The 24,104-nt window shown below is 45.7% G+C and overlaps 1 protein-coding gene across 1 annotated transcript in view; it reads left to right on the forward strand.

The window, feature by feature from the left end:
• Nucleotides 1-24,104, forward strand: part of LOC117513538 (collagen alpha-6(VI) chain-like) — a 276,666-nt gene that overhangs the window by 249,649 nt on the left and 2,913 nt on the right. The window contains 2 exon segments of the mRNA XM_034173701.1: nt 5,615-5,785; nt 11,287-11,319. Of these exon segments, the coding sequence (XP_034029592.1) occupies nt 5,615-5,785; nt 11,287-11,319 (204 nt within the window).

The following is a 24,104-nucleotide window of genomic DNA, read 5'->3' on the forward strand; positions in this document are numbered from 1 at the left end:
TGTGGAATTAGTGTGTTCACTGAGCGACTGTGTCAATCGTTAAATATCATAAGACTTTCATTTTTCAAATACTCTATGTGTTGAAAGTGGTGAAAATCTTCTTTCGGCAGCTCCCGTTAGGGGGCGCCACAGCAGATCAGTCGTTTCCATCTCACCCTGTCCTCTATATCTTCCTCTGTCTGAAAGCTGAAACTTCTCAAAGCTGCTGGCCCTGTGGTCAGTGTATAGCCCTGTGAAACTGTTGAAGTATCATGTCACTGGGTCCTCTGTCTTTGAGATCCAGAGATGCCTGGGAAGAGCTTTTACCACAGGTGTTTGGTGACACTCATGTTTGCAGGAGGGTTCCTGGCACTTCTTATCTTGCTGTAAAAGTGTGAGCCCTGAACTCTAACCAGTGACCTAAGGTGATGACTGGATGTCTTTGATACTAAGCCTCTTTGAAGGCTGTGTCAAATGAACAGTTACTTAGTGAAGTGAACTAAGATGAAGAGGATCGCTGACATTGTGAGGAAACCTCAGTTTTGACAATTTGTCTGCTCTTTTTCTCTCTGTCTGAGGCACTGATGGTGGTGCATAAGGATGACAGCTGCACACCACAGGGCACTGGACTGACCACGATATGCCATGGCTGAAGGTGACAAAGCACACTGCAGTCTACTTTTGGAATATATTCTGCCAGGAGGACAGGCCCATAGATGATGTGATGGATGGATGTTGGCCCTGCATCCCAGGGTGCTGGATGACCCCTGTATGTGGCACAGTTGCTTGTGTGGTCATCTCAGTAATGGACTTTGTTTGTGATGTTACTCTGGTTTTCTGTTTCTTTTTTCATCAGCTTTGTAAAAACTTTGTAAAAACCTTATAACTGTTAGCATGGCCCAAGCAGAGGGTCACCCCTCTGAGTCTGGTCTGCTTGAGGTTTCTTCCTCAAATCATCAGAGGGAGTTTTTCCTTACCACTGTCACCTGTGTGCTTGCTCTAGGGGTTGGTAAGGTTAGACCTTTCTCGAGTGAAGCACCTTGAGCCAGCTTTGTTGTGATTTAGTGCTATATAAAATGAAATAAATTGAAATTGAATCGAAAAAACCAGAGAAGGCACCACATGGCCAAAATGCCAACAGGTGGTGACTAGGGTTGGGTATTGAGAACCGGTGCTTTTCAATTATCGTTAAGAAATTATTCGATCCACGATATCAATAGTCTTTTTGCTTAACGATTCTCTTATCAGTCCTTCAGAGCAGCCGTTGTTTTTGAGGGTGTTTGTCGGGAAAGTGATCATTCCTGTTGGGAAAGTGTAGGTACACGGACCCACAACAGGGGGCGCAAATGAACGGACAATGGAGTAGGTCAAATAACAACACTTTACTGTTGTGAATGTGCACAACAAATACAACAGATTACAACAATAGACAAAAGTCAATTTACAAAGGTGTCGTGTGGGCAGGCTCGAAGATAGGAGACGCCTGTCCAAAGCAGAACCGGAACCACACGATTTCCTCCGCCACCAGACCCCGGGAATACTGGAGCCGCCAAGTCCCGAACTCCCAGGTGGCCACTGCCTCCGCGTGTCGGACCTGGTACTGCTGGCGAGGAACAAAAAGCAATTAAATGAGGGCGCGTTTGCACCCAGGAATCCGTATAACAGGAAAACTACCTCCACCTCTCGTTGGAAAAGTAGTCCACGAAAAAACGCACAAAGTTATAATGAATACTGTCGAACAGTTAGCTGAGGTACGTTACCTTCCAGGTAGAACGATATCTCGGCAAAGAGGTGGAGGCGTTGTCCTGCTGATATTCCCCTGCTGATCAGATGATGGGTAACAGCTGTTGCAGGTGATGCGTGACAGCTGTCACCCTGGCTGCTCCTGTGAGGCGACTGCGCCCTCTCGTGCCTGAAGCCCGCACTTCAGGCAGGGCGCCCTCTGGTGGTGGGCCAGCAGTACCTCCTCTTCTGGCGGCCCACACAACAATTCCTCTACGTTGATTACAGACCCTGCAGCGGCTCTGTAATCAACCATTTCTGCAGCGCAACTCCACTTTGAAGCGTGAACCACTGAAGCAATGCTTCGATCCACTAGCTCAGGGGTGGCCAAGTTCAGTCCTCGAGAGCCACCTTCCTGACACTCTTAGTTGACTCCCTGCTCCAACACACCTGAATCCAATGAAAGGCTCATTAAAAGTCTGGTAACGAGTCTTTCATTGGATTCAGGTGTGTTGGAGCAGGGAGACAACTAAGAGTGTCAGGAAGGTGGCTCTCGAGGACTGAACTTGGCCACCCCTGAGCTAGCTCATTGGTTCTTTGATTCGCTGCTCTTCAGAAACGGCAAGTTCACTTCTTAACCCCTCTCAAAGCCATTAAAATATCATGAGTCACTTTTGTGTGGATTAAAGTCACTAACTGGGACTCTTGTCTTGTTGCAGTCAAGAAACAAGAATCGTCGTCCATTCCATTGTCACCGCTCCAAACGCTGCACGGCTTTCTCTTGCGACAGAGTCCGGTCAGAATTAATAACTTCAAAATGAATCACCGCTTTAAATAAAATGACACCTCTTACAAATGTAATACAGAAAAGAAACTACAATCGACTAAAATGTTTTTTTTCTCCAAAAATGAGATGTTCTGCATTCTTTATAAATTACATCCTGACATGCAGCACAGTGAGCTGCAAGAGCTCCGCTCAGATGTATGGAAAGACATTAATGCCAATAATGTCTAAAAGGAAATGCTTTTGAAAAAAACTACAGATTTTGTTTATATCTATTTATGTCCAGAGCTCAAGGATCCACCATGTAGAGTTTATTATGTCCAAAGTTTAAGGATCCAGTGACCAATTTCATATTTATTTACTTTAAGACTCAATAAAATGTTGTTCAATTTCAATTCAATTTAATCGGTTTATAAAGCACCAAATCATAACAAAAGCCATCTCAAGGCGCCTCACACAGAACAGTTTAACATAAAAAATTATAAATAAATAAAAAAAAAAAAATTCAAATACATAATTAAAAACAGAAGTAAAAGAATAAAACTGATAAAAAATAAAAACTACTCATAAGAAAGAGAATAAAAATAGGCTTTAAGTCTTGACTTAAAAATGTCCATGGACTCCAACTGCCTCACGGTCACAGGAAGACCGTTCCACAGAGCGGGTGCATGATAAGAAAAATCTCTTTGACCCACTGACATAGAAAACCTGTAAAGCCTACTTTTAGTACACAAAAAATTCACAAGAAGAATTGATAAGGGAATCGATAAGGAATCGGATCTATAAGCGGAATCAATAATGGTATCGATATTGATAAAATCTTATTGATACCCATCCCTAGTGGTGACACTCGCTCAAAATACAAATGATGCTCTTCATCTTAGTCTCTCTAAATAACTGCTTGTTTGACAGTCATTAGGATCCTCCTAAAAGTCCTATTGCAAAAGGCAGCCAGTCCTCACCTTAGGTCACTGACCAGAGCCTATGTCTCACAACCATACAGTCAGACAGGAAGCACCAGGACCCTAAAGAGTTGGACCTTCATTCTCCTGCAAAGATGTCGGCATCACCAAACACTTCCTTTGACCTCATAACTCCATAAGTGGACATCACTACAGTAAATTAACATCCAGTTTGTTGTAGTTTCTGAATAAGAAGCCCAACTGGTCACAGCGTGTAGCTCTCAGAGCGGGCAGCTTATCGCTCACCGCCATGTGAATGCAGCATGCGTCTGATAGGTTTGTCCTGAAGGTGGTGCTGGTGTTCATCTGAGTTGTAATAAGATGATGATTTATGGACAAAACTGAACTCAGCGTGTTTAAGCTTCCAACTGGACAAAAGTTTCAGTTTTTTGTTTAAATTTTTTAACAGACTCTCTTAAAGTTTCTAACACTGGATTTGTGGTCAGTTAACTGAACGCACGATGATCGCATGCTTCCTGTTCCTGTCTTAACTGACTGAATTTCTCCTGTTTGTGGTCACACGTGGAACCGTTCAGGGTTCCACTTAGACCTGGTTAAGCTGCATGTTTCCTCCTGCGGTGCCAACTCTCAATACTTCATCTCAGATTAAATTCACAGAAACCCAACAGCAATTTGCTACAGTCTCCACATCAGGAGTCCAAACTGCTGGTGAGGCAGCGAATCAATAAATGTGACAAATTATTGTTGGATTCACTCACAGGTGGGACGTTTGGGAAAAACCAGGTCAGAACTTTCACACCTGATAAATGTACTACTGTGCAGATCTAATCATGGACTGTGAGGGTCTGACCACAGACTGTGCAGATCTAATCATGGACTGTCAGGGTCTGACCACGGATTGTGTGGGTCTGACCATGGACTGTGCAGATCTAATCATGGACTGTCAGGGTCTGACCACGGATTGTGTGGGTCTGTTACGGACTGTGCAGATCTAATCATGGACTGTCAGGGTCTGACCACGGAGTGTGTGGGTCTGACCACGGACTGTCAGGGTCTGACCACGGACTGTGCAGATCTAATCATGGACTGTCAGGGTCTGACCATGGATTGTGTGAGTCTGACCACAGACTGTGTAGGTCTGACATGTTTAAAACAGTCCAGCGTGGCGGTGGCAGAGCGGAGCCATCTGTTACTATGGACATTGTATTGAGTGTCACCTCTTGGTACTGCATTCTCTTTGACACAGCTTCCATTGCGTTCCTGTCCATTGTTAAACTTGACTTGTTAAACGTGGAAATTCAGTGTTACCAAGTGAGTTACACACCCAGAAAAAATGTGTGACTTGTACTCCAGAGTGACTCATTGTTCAGAAAATATGGTACTCTAAAAAGCTGTCATTATTTTTTCCATTATGTATGAAATATACAGTGCTTCAAGTTGTCTGTGTTTTTCAGACCATTGTTCATGGAATGTCACAGTAGTCTTGCTGGGTAACAGCATTCCATACGTCTGGTAAAATATGAGCCTTGGCCGTCCGTACGTACAAGTAATTTGCATAATGAAATTTTATTTGCATGTAGTGTCTCGCTCATTGGTCAGTATACTGTAGGTCACATGATTATGAGGCTACGTAGTTGTACATGTATTTGCTGTTGACAGAAAGATTCCTAAACTACATTACGGGAGCAGCTACACCTCCTTAACCGTAACATGGCTACATACGAGTAGAACTTTGAATTATTAATATGGCTGCGTATGGTGAGCGGCTTTACTTTCCTCGGAACGCCTCCCATCGCACAGTGTCCGCTAACATGCCACGAAGTCTCAACACGTACACTCTCTGCGGGACAGGCTAAGAAGCACCAGGTTGTTCCGAAACTCCAAGTCCATGATAAAATGGAAGAAAACAGATCATCTGATAAAAGATTTATGAGGAAGCAGCAGAAGATGCATTATATCAAACTTGTAGGCAGTCGCTGGTATTAGCAGCGGTTGTAGGCATGTGTGCGGCGAGCATAGCACGCCAGTGGTCGCCACTAACCTGCCAAGCACACAGCTTTTGTGTGTGAGTAGCTGAACACACAGTTCAGCTACAGTTGGTCACACACAGCTGACACACTTGTGTGTGTGTGTGTGTGTGTGTGTGTGTGTGTGTGTGTGTGTGTGTGTGTGTGTGTGTGTGTGTGTGTGTGTGTTCTGCTTCCAGCCCGGTGCCACTCTGGTGCTGATTCGGGCGTCCTGTGTACGGACTTTGTCCTGCAGTGGTTCTTTGACAAAGCCGTCGGTGCATGCTCGCCCTTCTGGTACGGCGGCTGTGGTGGCAACGCTAACCGCTTTAACACGGAAAATGAATGTTTGCAGACATGTGGCGCCTATCGTAAGTCCTCAACATTAACATGTTTCTAATTAACATCTTCATGTTTTCCTGTTAACGTTTCAGGTCTTTGTTATGCAGTGTATGACCACTAGGTGGCACTAATCTCAATCTAAATGTCAAACTTCTACAGTGTCAAAAATCCTGTGATAAAACAAACAAGAAAACAAAAACAATAACAAAAAATCCAACCAAAATACAGAAATTGTTAAAACAGTTTGTGATCATATTTTTCTTTGCACCTGCAAGTCCTGCACCTCAGTGGAAACAATCGCGGCTACTAGTAAGTAGAACTAAAAAACATGTTTTCTGTGCAGTAAAATTAAGTCATTCTCTAAAACACAACAATAATTTATGGTGTTTCCATGATAAATACACTCAACAAAAATATAAACGCAACACTTTTGGTTTTGCTCCCATTTTGTATGAGATGAACTCAAAGATCTAAAACTTTTTCCACATACACAATATCACCATTTCTCTCAAATATTGTTCACAAACCAGTCTAAATCTGTGATAGTGAGCACTTCTCCTTTGCTGAGATAATCCATCCCATCTCACAGGTGTGCCATATCAAGATGCTGATTCGACACCATGATTAGTGCACAGGTGTGCCTTAGACTGCCCACAATAAAAGGCCACTCTGAAAGGTGCAGTTTTATCACACAGCACAATGCCACAGATGTCGCAAGATTTGAGGGAGCGTGCAATTGGCATGCTGACAGCAGGAATGTCAACCAGAGCTGTTGCTCGTGTATTGAATGTTCATATCTCTACCATAAGCCGTCTCCAAAGGCGTTTCAGAGAATTTGGCAGTACATCCAACCAGCCTCACAACCGCAGACCACGTGTAACCACACCAGCCCAGGACCTCCACATCCAGCATGTTCACCTCCAAGATCGTCTGAGACCAGCCACTCGGACAGCTGCTGAAACAATCGGTTTGCATAACCAAAGAATTTTTGCACAAACTGTCAGAAACCGTCACAGGGAAGCTCATCTGCATGCTCGTCGTCCTCATTGGGGTCTCGACCTGACTCCAGTTCGTCATCGTAACCGACTTGAGTGGGCAAATGCTCACATTCGCTGGCGTTTGGCATGTTGGAGAGGTGTTCTCTTCACGGATGATGCGAAGGAGATGTGTTGCACTGCATGAGGCAAATGGTGGTCACACCAGATACTGACTGGTATCCCCCCCCCCCCCCCCAATAAAACAAAACTGCACCTTTCAGAGTGGCCTTTTATTGTGGGCAGTCTAAGGCACACCTGTGCACTAATCATGGTGTCTAATCAGCATCTTGATATGGCACACCTGTGAGGTGGGATGGATTATCTCAGCAAAGAAGTGCTCACTATCACAGATTTAGACTGGTTTGTGAACAATATTTGAGGGAAATGGTGATATTGTGTATGTGGAAAAAGTTTTAGATCTTTGAGTTCATCTCATACAAAATGGGAGCAAAACCAAAAGTGTTGCATTTATATTTTTGTTGAGTATAGTTACATGTTGGTGATTTTTATATATTTTTTAACTACAAAGGCCTTTCAAACCTGTGGACAGGTTGTGGCATTTCACACACTATTGAAACCTGATTGGTTGCAGTTGATGGGGGTGTGGTCATGGGGTGGAGCCTGGATCTCTGCAGGCAACCTGCTATGAACACAACTTTTAAACATAAATATTATATATTACCAGTGGTAGGCACAGTTCCGATAATCCGATAACCGATAATTATCGAAGATAATGTTTTCATTAGATAACTTTAAAAACCATTATCGGACTAATTATCTTGCAATAAATTTTTGTCCGATAATTTTTAGACCGATAACGTGGTGAATAAAGCTGAACAGCTACAAATATTTATAAGACTTAAAATCAGTTGAGCACCTACCTATGAAATGTTTCGTAGCTGATATGTAGTTCTACCCTCTGCAAAACAAAGAAGAGCTGCTTTAAGAAGAAACCCCTCTATCCTCTGCAGGTGTAACGGAGGTCAGCAGGTGTTGCTGTGCAGATGTAGTTAGTAAACCTCACTCCCAACAGCTCAAAAGCATTCTCTGGTCACAAGGCCAGAGCCCTGGGTTTTAGCCTTCTGGTTAGAGAGTCCGACTCCCATGCCAGAGCACGTGAGTTCGCGTCCCGAGGGGAGCGAATGGAAGGAGTCATAACAACACAATGCAGAGTGCAGCCGCTACACAGGCAAAGGAGAACTGGTCCCAAAAAAAAACTCTCTTTTTTAACCCCGTACTGATATGCGGGCAAAATCAAATCAATTTTATTTATATAGCGCCAAATCACAACAAACAGTTGCCCCAAGGTGCTTTATATTGTAAGGCAAAGCCATACAGTAATTACGGAAAAACCCTAACGGTCAAAACGACCCCCTGTGAGCAAGCACTTGGCGACAGTGGGAAGGAAAAACTCCCTTTTAACAGGAAGAAACCTCCAGCAGAACCAGGCTCAGGGAGGGGCAGTCTTCTGCTGGGACTGGTTGGGGCTGAGGGAGAGAACCAGGAAAAAGACATGCTGTGGAGGGGAGCAGAGATCAATCGCTAATGATTAAATGCAGTGGTGCATACAGAGCAAAAAGATAAAGAAACACAGTGCATCATGGGAACCCCCCAGCAGTCTAAGTCTATAGCAGCATAACTAAGGGATGGTTCAGGGTCACCTGATCCAGCCCTAACTATAAGCTTTAGCAAAAAGGAAAGTTTTAAGCCTAATCCTAAAAGTAGAGAGGGTGTCTGTCTCCCTGATCCGAATTGGGAGCTGGTTCCACAGGAGAGGAGCCTGAAAGCTGAAGGCTCTGCCTCCCATTCTACTCTTACAAACCCTAGGAACTGCAAGTAAGCCTGCAGTCTGAGAGCGAAGCGCTCTATTGGGGTGATATGGTACTATGAGGTCCCTAAGATAAGATGGGACCTGATTATTCAAAACCTTATAAGTAAGAAGAAGAATTTTAAATTCTATTCTAGAATTAACAGGAAGCCAATGAAGAGAGGCCAATAAGGGTGAGATATGCTCTCTCCTTCTAGTCCCTGTCAGCACTCTAGCTGCAGCATTTTGAATTAACTGAAGGCTTTTCAGGGAACTTTTACGACAACCTGATAATAATGAATTACAATAGTCCAGCCTAGAGGAAATAAATGCATGAATTAGTTTTTCAGCATCACTCTGAGGCAAGACCTTTCTAATTTTTGAGATATTGTGCAAATGCAAAAAAGCAGTCCTACATATTTGTTTAATATGCGCATTGAATGACATATCCTGATCAAAAATGACTCCAAGATTTCTCACAGTATTACTAGAGGTCAGGGTAATGCCATCCAGAGTAAGAATATCACCCAAGTCATCCAGAGGCATACATTTTAACTTATGGTTCAGATTTTAACCAAACTAATGTCGGACAAGTTATTTAAATTAATGTCATGTCTGAAGTTTTATAAAGTGAAAATATCAGATATATGTTTTAAAGTAATGCGCTAATTTTTAAGGTTTTCGTGTGGATATATGCTGTGCCCAGCAGTGCATTATGGGTAGGATAGGGTAATCTCAGTACGTTCACGACATGAGAAATGCATTTGAAACACTCTTATCTGGCTCTACAGACAACAGCATTAAACTCTAGTGCCTAAAACTCTCATGAATATAGTCTCTGGGTTTATAGACATTGTTATTGTGTCTGTGTTTATTAAATTCCACGCATCTTAAATGTGAGCAGACACGGATTATCTGGAATTTTGTTTTGGCAAGTTTTCAAGGTCTCTACTGCCATCTACTGGCCAGTAGTGTTCATTCGCCCTATTGACGTATCCCATAATCCCTTGCGTGCCAGAGAGTCGCTTCACTCAAACAATATAGAGAATCAACACGCTAACAGTTGTAAATTAATATTATACTACAAAAATGTAATTTTTTATGCTTTTCATCACGTTAATAAGAGACTCCTGCATGATACCCTGAAAACTTGTTAAAACAAATAATCCGTGTCTGTCACGTTTAATCTGCGTGGAATTTAATAAACGCAAACCGAATTTCAGACATATATATTAGTCTCAAACAAAGAGAACAAACAGTGTTGTAAAGAACAATAATCAAGACGTTAAAGAGCAAACTTCACTTTCCCCCAGAACGACATGATCAGGAAGCGAGTGTAGCTCACAGCAGCTCCCACTGAAAATAACAGAGAGACAGACTGTGATTCTCACATGTTTACATGTTTTGAATAAACACAATAACAACGTCTATAAACCCAGAGAATATATTCATGAGAGTTTTAGGCACAATATAAAAATAGTTTTATGTTGCGATGTTAATGGTGTTGTCTGTGTGCAGCGGTTAAAGTGCCGCATTATCAGAGCGTCTTAATGCAGTTCTCAATGTTACTGAGATCTCGCAGCGCTGCGACCTCTCCGGGGTTTTGCAGGATTTGAAACGTCAATAGGGCAAATAGCCAACATTTATGTGTCAAGACAATATTGAGTGCATGTTTTACAATATAATAAAACGTGCGCACAACATCATAAAATGTGCGCACATCATCAGACGTGCACACAATCTCTCCACATGCAAAACATTTTGCGATGATACTTCCAGGGCTCTGTAAAAATGCCTGTTTTTACAAATAAAAAAATGGAATATTTTACAAAAGCACATTTATCTGTAAACACCAACACACAACACACGTCACATTAACATGTTGGTTTACATAATGAATGACTGAACCAAAGGCACATTTTACCTAGAATCCTTTGTGATCTGTCTGTGTTTGTTACAAAACCTCAGAATTAGTGCATTATTCAACATTAAAAGATATATGTTATATTTAACTTTGTACAAATGACAGAATTGACATTAATGGAGTTACTCTATCGGTATTAATGTTATTTATAAATCAAAACCATAAGTCAGCACTGCTTTATTTTCCAAGACCTCTGCCTGACCAGAGTGTTGGGCATTGTGGGTGATCTCAGCTTGCGTCTGTGCTGGAAGTTGTGTAGTAAACGAGCTTCAGGGGGCAAGATGTTCAAAGACAGAAGTGTGGGCTCATTGTTTGGGTCTGTTGTCACTTTTGATGCTACCTGAAGCGATCATAGTTAAAACTCAAATTCAGTTTATTAGTAGTTGCAAATGTACCAGAGACAATGCTGGAATTTATCGGTTATCTGTAACTTCCAATACATTTTTGGGTGGTTTATTGTTTTATCTTTATCAAAGATAACTTTTCAGTTATCTGATTATCTGTTATCGAAGTTATTTTTTTGGTTATCTGTGCCCACCACTGTATATTACACATTAAACATTGTCAGTGTTTTGGCCCTATAGTTACTACTATCATAGTCTGACAGCTGTTCATCAAATCATACAAATGAAATGAGAAAATTAAGATGTTTTGTTGTTGTGGGTTTTTTTCCAAAGTCATATTTTTAGAAATGCGGATTTCTCTTGACACATTTCTTATTTAACAAATGTTAGCTTGTTGCTAACTGTGTTGTCTCTACAGATCTGAAGCAGCACAACAACCTCCTGTCCAAAGGTAAAGACCACAGAGTGTCCACGTCATTGATCCCTAAAAACTATTTTAGTGTTTATTTGAAAAATGATGTCAAAACATTTACAAAACCTTAACTTTGTTTTAAGTGGCTTGAAGACAAAATAGTAAAAAATTATTACAGGAGGAGATTCCAGAATTGGTTTCCTTGCAGCCACATCTTTGTTATAATTTACAATATATTGATTTCTAATCATTATGGTTTCAGAATCAGGATTTCTTGATTGTCATTGCAGTATCACAACAAAATGGAGGAAACATGAGTCACATTTCCGAGTGGCCTTTTATTGTGGCCAGCCTAAGGCACACCTGTGCAATAATCATGCTGTCTAATCAGCATCTTGATATGTCACACCTGTGAGGTGGGGTGGATTATCTCAGCAAAGGAGAAGTGCTCACTAACACACATTTAGACAGATTTGTCAACAATATTAGAGAAATGGGTCTTTTGTATATATTGAAAATGTTTTACATCTTTGAGTTCAGCTCATGAAAAATGGGAGCAAAACAAAATTGTTGCATTTATATTTTGTGTGTGTGTGTGTGTGTGTGTGTGTGTGTGTGTGTGTGTGTGTGTGTGTGTGTGTGTGTGTGTGTGTGTGTGTGTGTGTGTGTGTGTGTGTGTGTGTGAACTTATGGCAATATTTTGCTTAGGATACAAAAGACGGTCCATAGCACAGTAGAGACAGACACATAAACACAACAAAAACAGTCAGAAATCCACAACAGCAAACTGTTGAAATATTTACATACAGATTAAAATTCCAATGGTTCCACAGTGTGGAGGTGAAGCTGAATGCACTCGCTGCAGGTTCACTAGTGTTGCATTTCTGCTGTTGCACGATTCGATAGTCAACATACATGAGATTCCTGAGTGCAGTAGGACAGGTGGGAGCACCGGCACTGACAAACATCTGCCTCACACGGCTCCATGTACGAATCTCATGTCGTCTTCTTATGCCACATTACGTTTTTGCATAATGCTTTTCATGTAGTGCTGTCATAAGTGGGGGGTATACATTGGGGTGCAAAAAGCTTTATAAAGTCTGGTCTTCACAGATGATGAGCACATACTAAATTTGTGATTCAGCGTATGAACTTGTGCATACATCACACAGTCCTGTCTGTAAATGTCCTTATCATCAGACAGGTCATCACTTATATAATGTCCTAAATATTTAACCTTGTCACATATTTTAAGGAGAAGCAGGGGTGGTGGCCAAGTGGTTAATGTGCTTGGTTTCAGTGCAGAAGGTTCCGGGTTCAAATCCCACCCCTGGCACATTTCTCCATGTAATGTGGAGTTGTGTCAGGAAGGGCATCCGGCATAAAACTTGTGCCAATTCAACATTCAGATCCACCTTGGATTTGCTGTGGCGACCCCGAGTGCAAACAAGGGAGCAGCCGAAGGGACTTACTTTTTTACATATTTTAAGGAGAGAACCAGACAGAGAGAAAACAGAAAATGCCAATTTGCCAGTTTTCCTGTTCCTGTTGAAATGCCAGTCCTCCTTGCTTCCTGCAGTCATAATGTTACTCTTCTTTGCAGCATATTTAATGTCAAATTCTGAGGCATATTGAGAGCTCACCCTTAGTAACAGCTGAAGACCAGCCCATTTTGCCTGGCCATTGATCTGGGCATGGAACCGGATGAGAGACTGACCGAGGCCCCGAGTGCAGCACAGAAGGTCTTTCAAACTTGCAAGGTGAACTGGGGTCTTCGGTCCAGCACAGTGTCCAAGGGAATGCCATGCAGGTGGAAAACATGGTAGACTAGGAGATCGTCAGTTTCCTGGGTGGATGGTAGTTTTGGCATGGCCACAAAATATGCTGCCTTGGAGAAACAGTCCACAATGATAAGGATGACAGTGCGACGGTTGGATGGCAGAATTCTGGTGATGAAGCCCAGACAGATGTGAGTCCAGAGGCAACTCGTGTGGGCAGAGGTCGGAGAAGATCGGCTAGCAGCTGGTGCGACGGGCTGTCCCTGGCACAGATTGTACAGGCTTAGACAAAGTCCCTCCCATTTCTCTGGATGGTGGGCCACCAAAAGTGGTGAGATTCCAGGTACAGTGTTCTACGGGTTTCAGGGTGGCATGAGATTTTGGATGAATTACAGAACTGAAGAACCTCAGATCGAATGGCTATTGGAACGAATAGTTGTCCGGAAGGTCCCTCTCTGGGATCTGGATGCTGGCGTTAAGTCTCCTGGATGACTCTTTCAATATCCCAGCTGAGGTTGCCCACTACCAGATTAGTGGGCAGGATCTAGCCCGGTGGTGATTGTTGATCTGTGGGGGTGAATTGATGAGAGAGAGCATCCAGTTTAATGGATTGGAGCCTGGATGGTACATAATGGTAAAACTGAACCTACCACAGAATAGTGACCACCTGGCCTGTCGGACGTTAAGCCTTTTGGGACTGGGTGGCCCCTATGTCGAGGGCATTGACCTCCACGACGAGCTGGCGGTCCTGGTCCAGATGGATAAGGATGGAAGCTGAGAAGAAACGGTGTGGAGTTTGGAAGGCATATTCAGCGGCAGAGGACCATGTGAAGGGTGACTTGGGTGAAGTGAGCCTAGTGAGAGGGGCTGTGACTTTCATATGAAGTGGTGGTAGAAGTTGGAAAAGCCGAGGAACTGTTGGAGTTTTTTGACAGAGGTAGATGGGGGGCATTGATTAACTGCTCTAACTTTGGCAGGGTGTGGTTTAATGGTGTCAAAGTGAAAATCACATTTTTCTGCTTTAAGAAACAATCGATTCTCCAGCAGATGCTGGAACCAGTTGTACCGATTGTACATATGGGCTTGAAATGTGGCGGGAGCAGTGGTCAGACCAAAGGGCATAACCAAATATTAAAAATGACTGAATGGAGTGTTGAACATCATCTTTCACTCATCATCCTCCTTGACTCGGACGGGGTGATAGGCGTTGTGGAACACTAATTTAATAAATACTGCTGCCCCATGCAGAGGTTGAATGCTGATTCAAGGAGGAGAAGCGGGTACCAATGGCGGACCGTGATGGCATTCAACCTTTGAAAATCAAAGCATGGGTGTAGAATCCAGTCCTTCTTGGTTACAAAGAAGAAGCCTGCCTCAGAGGCAAGGGTGAGGGATGTATAAGGCCTGCAGCCAGAGAGTCCTTGATGTACTGCTCCATCAATTCCCTCTCTGGATGCAACAGATTGTAGGGAGAGACGCACCCGAAAGGAAATCAATGGAGCACTCATACGGTCTATGCGGTGGAACTGACAGGGCGTGATCCTTACTAAATACCTCTCCTAAATCATGATAACAGTTGGGGATGTTGGTGAGATCCGGGGGTGAAATTACATAATCTTTGGCACTAGCAATAGGGGGCATGGAGGATCCGCAGACACTTGCGGTTGCAGGCTTTGCTCCACCCTGTGATTGTACTGGGCAGCCAATCAAAATCCAGTTTGTGGAGTGTGAACCATGAGTGCCCCAACTCCCACAGAAAACAGGACAAACAAAAAATGAACAGTCTCCTGGTGATTCCCTGGTCATTACTAATGTGACGGGTTCCGTTTGGTGTGTGATGACTGGAACTTTGGTGCCATCAAGGTGTGGACAACGGAACCAAGATGGTGCCATTGTGTGTGGCCTGCCGTCGGCACTCACTTCTTTTGTTGTCGTTTTTATTGCTTTTGCATTTTGTTGTATGGAATGTGTCACCGCTCCTGGTGTATGATCGTCAGACTCTTATCGGCGTTTGGGCTTCGCTGGAGAATGTAGCTGTTTTTGGCTCTGGTGGACAGCCAGGGACGCTGCTACCCCCACCACCTGTCTTAGCGTTTGTACTGGACTTTCTGTGCCGGCCGCTTGTCGTGTTTCCTCGGCGTCTGCTCCGCAGGGGACGCGTGAAGAGAGGAGGTGTCTGTGTTCAGCTCAGAGTGTGCCTGGCTGCTTTCTGCAAACATGCTCCAGGGCATTTCATGGGTGGATTCTTCACACCATATGACGGCTACAACATGCAGCATTCCCTGGCTTTTAGCTATCGGTGGCTCCGGCGGGTTGTCCGGGGTGCCAGGTCTCCACTTCCGCGTCGGCGTCCTGTGAGGAGCTGCAGTCGTGGTTGCTTGCAGGAGAATCTGTGCCCGCTCAGTCGTGTCTCCCAGCAGACTGACGTGCGCTCAGTCCGTCTGGCGCTCGTCAACACAAGGTCACTCACAAGTAAGACTTTCATTTTGAATTACTTTTTCTCCAGTCATACTCTGGATGTTCTCCTGTTAACAGAGACCTGGCTGAAACCAGGTGAAAATAGCGCCTTTTCTGAGCTCCTCCCCTCAGACTGCTTGTTTTTCAGTTCCCCGCGAGCATCAGGCTGTGGCGGTGGTGTGGCCATGATTTTTAAAGATAGCTTTAAATGCTGATTTTTATCTGCTAATGTTTACTCCACTTTTGAACTTCAGTTGTTTGTGATGGAGTTTGACTGTCCTGTGCTCTGTGCTGTTGTTTTACCGTCCACCAAAATTTAATTCAGGAGTTTTCTGAGGTGACATTCCACGTCCCAACAGCCAGGGGCTGTGAGCGTGGACTGGGCCGCCGGGCCACCCGCCCTCGACCGCCACCCAGTCCTCTCTGCACCTGACCCCCACGGCCCCCTCTGCAGGTGGTGAACCCACAGGAGGGTGGGCCCACGTCGCTCTTTCGGGCTAAACCTAACCCCATGGGCTAAGGCCTGACCACCAGGTGCTCACGCACGAGCCCCAACCTCAGGCCTGGCTCCAGGGTGGGGCCTCGGCTGTGCCATACCGGGTGACGTCTCGGTCCTTGATTTTTTTACTGGTCATCGCGCTTCTGATCGCGAGTACAAGCAGCCGAGATGTTTCCTCTGCAGGGTGGCTGGGCGCTCCCTTAGAGATAGGGTGAGGAGCTCGGAGTTGAGCCGCTGCTCCTCCACATCAAAAGGAGCCAGTTGAGGTGGCTCGGGCATCTTTTCCAGATGCTCCCTGGACGTCTTGCTGGAGAGGTGTTCCAGGCATGTCCCATCGGGAGGAGGCCGGGGGAAGACCCAGGACACGCTGGAGGGACTACGTCTCTCGGCTGGCTTGGGAACGCCTTGGGGTTCCCCCGGAGGAGCTGGGGGAGGTGTGTGTGGATCGGGAGGTCTGGGCAGCTTTGCTTGAGCTGCTGCCCCCGTGACCCAACTCTGGATAAAGCGGAAGAAAATGGATGGATGGAGTTTTCTGAGTTTCTGGCAGATTTTATCCCAAAAGCCTTCTGAATTCTTTTGATCTAACACAAGTTGTGGATGGACCAACACATAATCTTGGAAACACTTTGGACCTGGTTGTTTCTTATGGGCTCTCAGTTTCACTTAAGGACATATCAGACATTGCTATTTCAGATCACTTTCCTGTTATTTTTTATTTACTGCTCCTCCATCTGCCGGTAAGCCACTTGTTTCTGTCTCTCGCTGCCGTTTGGTCACCTCCTCGACAGCGGGGTACTTTGCTGCTGCCTTCATGGACTCTCAGTTTTATGCCATTAATGGACTGGTTTCTCCATTTCTCCCAGATAACATCCTCTCTTCTTTCCACTCCACATGCACAGTAATTTTGGACTCTGTTGCACCAATGTGCTGCAAATCCAGGAAATCAAAATCTGACCCCTGGTTAAATGCCACAACCCGTGCCCTCAGGCAACGCTGCAGACAGGCAGAGAGAAAATGGAAAAAGGACAAACTACAGGTGTCTCTGGGTTTTCTGAGGGACAGTCTAACTATCAGACTATCTGACTATCAGAAGGCTGTGAAGGAGGCAAAAGCACAATATCTGTCTCATATTATTTCTAGCAGTTGTCATCGTCCCAGTGTGTTATTTCAGACTATAAACTCAGTTGTAAATCCACACACCTCTGTTTTGATGGACGCTACAACCACAACCTGTGAGGAGTTCTTCAGTTTTTTTATTGACAAGGTTTCATCAGTCAGACAGAACGCTGATCAGAACTGTAATGTTGAGCGCTCTGGCATAGCAAATATGGTAACACCAAATTTTGGTGCTCTGGCTAATTATGTAAAACCAGCTGTCAAGAATTTGGGAGTGATATTTGACAGCTGTTTGAGGTTCGATCAACAGATAAACTCTGTAGTCAAAGCAAGTTTTTTCCAGCTTCGTCTTTTGGCTAAAATAAAACACTTCCTCATTAGACGTGATCTTGAGATGACCATTTATGCTTTCATCAGCTCCAGACTTGATTATTGTAATGCACTTCATTCTGACATTAATCAGTCTTCTCTTGCACATCTCCAGTTGGTGCAGAATGCTGCTGCTCGTCTTTTAACAAACACTTTTAGATGGGAGCATATTACGCCCGTCCTGTACTCACTCCACTGGCTTCCAGTTCGTTTTAGAATTGATTTTAAAATTTTAATGTTTCTTTTTAAAGCTATTTATGGCCTCGCACCTCCCTACTTGTCTGAAATGTTAACTTTGCGCACCTACAGCTTTACATAGATGTTCTGAGGTCAAGATACAAATGCTGGGGTGATCATGCTTTCGTGGTAGACTGTGGAATGAGCTACCTCTTGAATTACGTACTATTCCTGACCTAGTACTTTTTAAATCTAAAGACTTATTTATTTAAACTGTTTTTTAACACCTAGTGGGGAGGTGACGTTCTGTTTTTACGTGCTGTTTTGAAATTTTATTCTATATGTGTTTTATTTTTGTGAATTTGTGTTTTTAATGTTAAGTGCTTTGGACATCAGTTGGTGCTGTAAAGCGCTTTATAAATAAATGTTGATTGATTGATTGATTGATTGGACTGCTGTGGGGTGCTGAGCTCAACTATCGGTATGTGTGCCTCTGACATCACCCTTGTTTCAAGAAAATTAACCCTCCACCCCAGAATCAATGAGTGCAGGAACCGAAACAGAGTGATGTTGATAAAGTATGACGGCCGGGATTTGGGTGCGCACCAAATTTTTGATTTGGCTCACCCGTAGCCCAGGACCGACGGGCAAGCGTTGGCTTTTGGCCGAACGGGACAATCACACAGAATGTGACCCCTGGTACTACAATAAATACACTCCCTCACCCAGATCCTGCATTGTCTTTCCTCTGGGGATGATTTGGCCCTGTCGAGCTACATAGATTAGATTAGATTAGAGCCTCCAGCATAAAACCTGTGCCAATTCAACATGCAGATCCACCTTGGATTTGCTGTGGTGACCCCAAGTTCAAAACAGGGAGCAGCCAAAGGGATTTAATAGATTTGATTAGAATAGATTAGGTAGAACTTTATTAATCCCTTAGGAAGACTCCCTCAGAGAAATTGAGGTTCCAGCAGCATTGTATAGCGGCACACAGGGTAAGAAGCACACAGAGCATCAAAAGTTAAAGTAAAAAAAAAAAAACAATTTGCCCCTCAACCGGATGCCCCGACCCGGCTTGTCGGGGTGTCAAGTGTAGAAGTCAGCCAGGAGGGCCGGGTCCAGGATGAAGCTCCTCTTCACCCAGGAGCATTCCTCAGGGCCATACCCCTCCCAGTCCACCAAGTACTGGAACCCCTGGCCCTTCCGACGGACGTCCAGGAGCCGGCGCACAGTCCAAGCCGGCTCCCCGTCGATGATCCGGGCAGGAGGTGGCACTGGTCCGGGAGCACAGAGGGGTGAGGTGTGGCGTGGTTTGATCCTGGACACGTGAAAAACCGGGTGGATCCGCAGTGAAGCTGGGAGTTGGAGCTTCACTGCGGCCGGACTGAGGACTTTGACGATTTTGAAGGGACCGATGAACCATTCCTTCAACTTGGAGGAGTCCACTTGTAGGGGGATGTCCTTTGTTGACAACCACACCTCCTGCCCGGGCTGATATGCAGGGGCCGGGGAACGCCGGCGGTCTGCATGGGCTTTAGCCCTCGTCCGGGCCTTCAGCAAGGCAGAACGGGCGGTGCGCCACACCCGACGGCAACGTCGCAGGTGGGCCTGGACCGAGGGCACACCGACCTCTCCCTCCACCACGGGGAACAATGGGGGCTGGTACCCCAAACACACCTCAAACAGGGAGAGGCCGGTGGCGGAGGATACCTGACTATTATGCGTGTACTCGATCCAGGCCAGATGTTCACTCCAGGCCATCGGGTGCGCGGATGTCAATCAATCAATCAATCAATTTTTTTATATAGCGCCAAATCACAACAAACAGTTGCCCCAAGGCGCTTTATATTGTAAGGCAAGGCCATACAATAATTATGTAAAACCCCAACGGTCAAAACGACCCCCTGTGAGCAAGCACTTGGCTACAGTGGGAAGGAAAAACTCCCTTTTAACAGGAAGAAACCTCCAGCAGAACCAGGCTCAGGGAGGGGCAGTCTTCTGCTGGGACTGGTTGGGGCTGAGGGAGAGAACCAGGAAAAAGACATGCTGTGGAGGGGAGCAGAGATCGATCACTAATGATTAAATGCAGAGTGGTGCATACAGAGCAAAAAGAGAAAGAAACAGTGCATCATGGGAACCCCCCAGCAGTCTACGTCTATAGCAGCATAACTAAGGGATGGTTTAGGGTCACCTGATCCAGCCCTAACTATAAGCTTTAGCAAAAAGGAAAGTTTTAAGCCTAATCTTAAAAGTAGAGAGGGTGTCTGTCTCCCTGTCATGTCAGCGTAGGGCCTGCTCCAACTCCTGGTTGGCCCGTTCTGCCTGTCCGTTCGTCTGTGCGTGATACCCGGACGAGAGGCTCACGGAGGCCCCCAGTTCTCTGCAGAAACTCCTCCAGACTTGAGAGGAGAACTGGGGACCACGATCTGAGACAATGTCCGTTGGTATCCCATGCAGACGTACGACGTGGTGGACCAGGAGGTCTGCTGTCTCCTGGGCCGTTGGGAGCTTCGGGAGGGCCACGAAGTGGGCCGCCTTGGAGAATCGGTCCACTATCGTAAAGATGGTCGTCATGCCCTGGGACGGCGGGAGGCCTGTGACAAAATCCAGGCCGATGTGGGACCAGGGGTGATTGCAGAAGTCCTTGAGTCTTAGAATGGTCCGCCTTGCCCCTGGCGCAGGTGGTACAGGCCTGGATATATTCCCGGACATCGGCCTCCATGGACGCCCACCAGAAGCACTGCCGGACCACTGCCACGGTTCTTCGCACCCCTGGATGACAGAAGAGCTTGGAACCGTGACAGAAGTCCAGGACAGCTGGTCTGGCTTCTGGTGGGACATAGAGACGGTTCTTTGGGCCGTTTCCCGGGTCCAGGCTCCATGCCAGGGCCTCCCAGACGGTCTTCTCTACGTCCCAGGTGAGGGTGGCCACGATAGCGGACTCGGGAATAATGGGCTCCGGTGGATCCGGCAGCTCGGGCTTGACCTCCTCTTTGTGAACCCGGGACAGGGCGTCAGATCGTTGGTTCTTGGTCCCGAGGCGATAGGTGATCCGGAAGTCAAAACGCCCAAAGAATAGTGACCAGCGGGCTTGCCTGGGGTTCAGCCGCTTGGCGGTTCTGATGTACTCCAGGTTCCAATGGTCCGTGAAAACCGTAAATGGTGCCACAGCTCCCTCCAACAAATGTCTCCACTCCTCAAGAGCCTCTTTCACCGCGAGGAGTTCCCGATTGCCCACGTCATAGTTCCATTCCGCCGGGGTCAACCTGCGTGAAAAGTAGGCACATGGGTGGAGAACCTTGTCGGACTCTCCGCTCTGGGACAACACGGCTCCTATCCCTGAGTTGGAGGCGTCCACTTCAACCACAAACTGGCGGCTAGGATCGGGCTGCACCAGGACTGGTGCAGTCGAAAACTGACGTTTCAACTCCCTAAACGCGGCTTCGCACCGATCCGACCAAGTGAAGGGGACTTTGGAGGAGGTCAGGGCTGTCAGGGGGCTAACTACCTGACTATAGCCCTTAATGAACCTCCTGTAGAAATTTCCAAAGCCGAGGAACTGTTGCAGTTTCCTACAGCTTGCAGGTTGGGGCCAATCTCTAACCGCCGCAACCTTGGCCGGATCAGGGGCGATGGAGTTGGAGGAGATTATAAACCCCAGGAAGGACAAAGAAGTGCAGTGGAACTCACACTTAGGAGAGCACCGTCCAGAGAAGAGCCAGACCCCACACGATTTCCACTGCCACCGGATCTGGAAACACACCGGAGACGCCAAGTCCTGAGTCCCCAGGTGGCCACCGTCTTCAGCTGCCGGATCTGGTACTGCTGGCAGGATACAGAGAAAACAGCTTGAGGTGAGTGTGTGAAGACACACCCAGTAAACAGTCAGCACACAGAAATATTTCTCTCCAGGTGGGCACGACACCTCCACCTTCAACACAGTAAGAGACTGAGGGCTACTTAGTTTGACGTGCGTCACTCGTCATGTTTCCCCAAACTTAGCGTCCCGCTATCAGTAGGCTCCTCAGGAACTCCTGCAACAACTCAGAGAATTACGTGTTTTCTTTAACAGAACAACAACGGCTGAGAGTTTACCTATAGGTAGACGATATCTCGGCAGTGAGGTGGAGATGTTGTCTGGCTTTTATGGGATGGTTGATGATGATGATGAGTGGTGATGAGTGACAGCTGGTAAGGGTGATGAGTGACAGCTGTCACTCTGGTGGCTCCTGCGTGGCGGCAGCGCCCTCTCGTGCCAGAAGCCCGCACTTCGGGCAGGGCGCCCTCTGGTGGTGGGCCAGCAGTACCTCCTCTTCTGGCGGCCCACACAACACTTCGGCTTTTTTCCCACTGTCTCTCCCTCAACCGGTTATCAATTTTAATAGCAAGATCAATCATCTTGTCTAGTGACTCATGTTCATACCGGACAGCCAGTTCATCTTTCAATTCTTTGGCTAAACCGTTAACAAAGACACCTCGCAGTGCCACAGAGCTTCAGTTGGCCTCTGCTGCCAGAACCCAGAGCTCGACTGAATACTCTGCAATGCTGCAATTCTCCCATGGGGAGAGACAACAGCCATTTGGAGGTCATCTGCCCGTGCATCAGATGATTGAAGAACTGCTGAATGAATGTGGAATAGGTGTCCAAAACTGGTGAGTCTAAGCCCCAGAACTGCCTTTACCCATGCTGTCGCGTCCCTCCAGAGCAAACTGATGATGTCGGCAATCTTGTTCTGATCTGTGGTGTAATGAGATGGACATTGTGAGAAAACTAATGAGCACTGGAGCAGAAATGAGGCACAGGTATCAACAGTCCTGGAAAATGGTTCCAGATGACAAATGAGTGGTTCGTGAGTAACTTGTGGCAAGGCTGGTGGTGCAGATGTTGGTGGTGCTGGTGCGGAGGTGATCTGGGACAGCTGGTTTGTGAGTGTGGAGAGTTGTTGCACAGTTGCGATACCTGAACAGATAGTGATTGTTATTGGTCGTGAGGGTCTAGATTTGTTGTTGCTGGTGATCAAGAAAAGTCCCCTGCAAGCTGAAGACTTTGTGGAGTTAATCTGCTCCCACTGGGTCCATGATGCAGCCAGAAACTCCTGTTACGATCAAGCAAAACTGAACCAAATGAGGCCCAAAAATGCTGGGAGCTGTGGTGGAAAGCAGGATAACAATTTACTGTACAGACGTTATTACAGGTTTTGAAAATGTGCAATGAGACACTGGAGGAAGGAGACACCGACTGGACCAGAATGACTGAAGTGGCAGAGAACCGGGACCAGGTGGCCGCACATGGAGCTGACTGGATGCAGGAACACTGAGGAAAACACAAAAACAGAGACTGGTCAAAACCAGAGTAAGGAGACAAAAACAGCATGTAAGGAACTATCACACTGATTGGGGAGGCCAGGTACCACGGAATGAACACTGAGTTTCTCCCGACGGTGGACTGACAGAACCCGGGCTTATAAGCAGGTGGGTTAATTGATGACAGGTGTGTTAATCCACTCCGTGATGCAATGCCTGGAGAAAACAGAAAGGGAGGGGAAGGAGAGCAGAGCAAGACCTAAGGCAGCACAACACAAACTCTTCCAGCCTGTTCAGTATAATCCTCTCCAAGACCAAGATAAAATACTGGCCAGAGGTATAGGCTAGTATTTATCCAGGCTATTGATTTTGCCAACTTTGCCTTTTAATAATAGGCACTAAAATTGATCAAATAGAATCTTAACCAAAGCCAAAAGTCAAAGTCAGCTTTATTGACAACGCCATATGTACCGGACATACATAGGATTGAAACCACGGTGTAAGTAATAATAATAATAATAAAGTAATAGAAATGTAATATATACAGTATACTAGCTGGGGTACCCGGCCCTGCCCAGGTTAACCTGTTTTAGACATAAGCCAAATGCTAATCATTTTAATCAAAACAATTGCCCAACATTTGTTTTTGTAATGCCGATGTCTTATAAATCTAATATTTAATGGGCTAAAGTTTGTCAGCAGAACTATAAGAGGTGGACTCCCCAAACTAAGTGGAAAAACTTGGTTAAAAGACGAACACATTTGAAGTCCTTCATGCAGACTTTGTTTTGCAATCAAATTTATAATAAAATTACACACAAAAAGTAGGTAACACACACACACACACACATCTTCAACCTCTTAATTGAGGGTCGCAGGGGGACTGGAACCTATCCCAGCAGTCATAGAGCGCGAGGCAGGGTACATCCAGGATAGGACGCCAGTCTGTCACAGGGCCACGAACAGACAAACAAACACACTCACACCCACTCGCACACCTACGGACAATTTAAAGATTCCAATCCACCTAACCTGCATGTCTTTAGATGTTGGAGGAAACCGGAGCACCTGGAGGAAACCCACACAAACACGGGGAGAACATGCAAACTCCACACAGAAAG

This window comes from Thalassophryne amazonica, chromosome 7 (assembly GCF_902500255.1).
Source record: "Thalassophryne amazonica chromosome 7, fThaAma1.1, whole genome shotgun sequence".
Lineage (NCBI taxonomy): Eukaryota > Metazoa > Chordata > Actinopteri > Batrachoidiformes > Batrachoididae > Thalassophryne > Thalassophryne amazonica.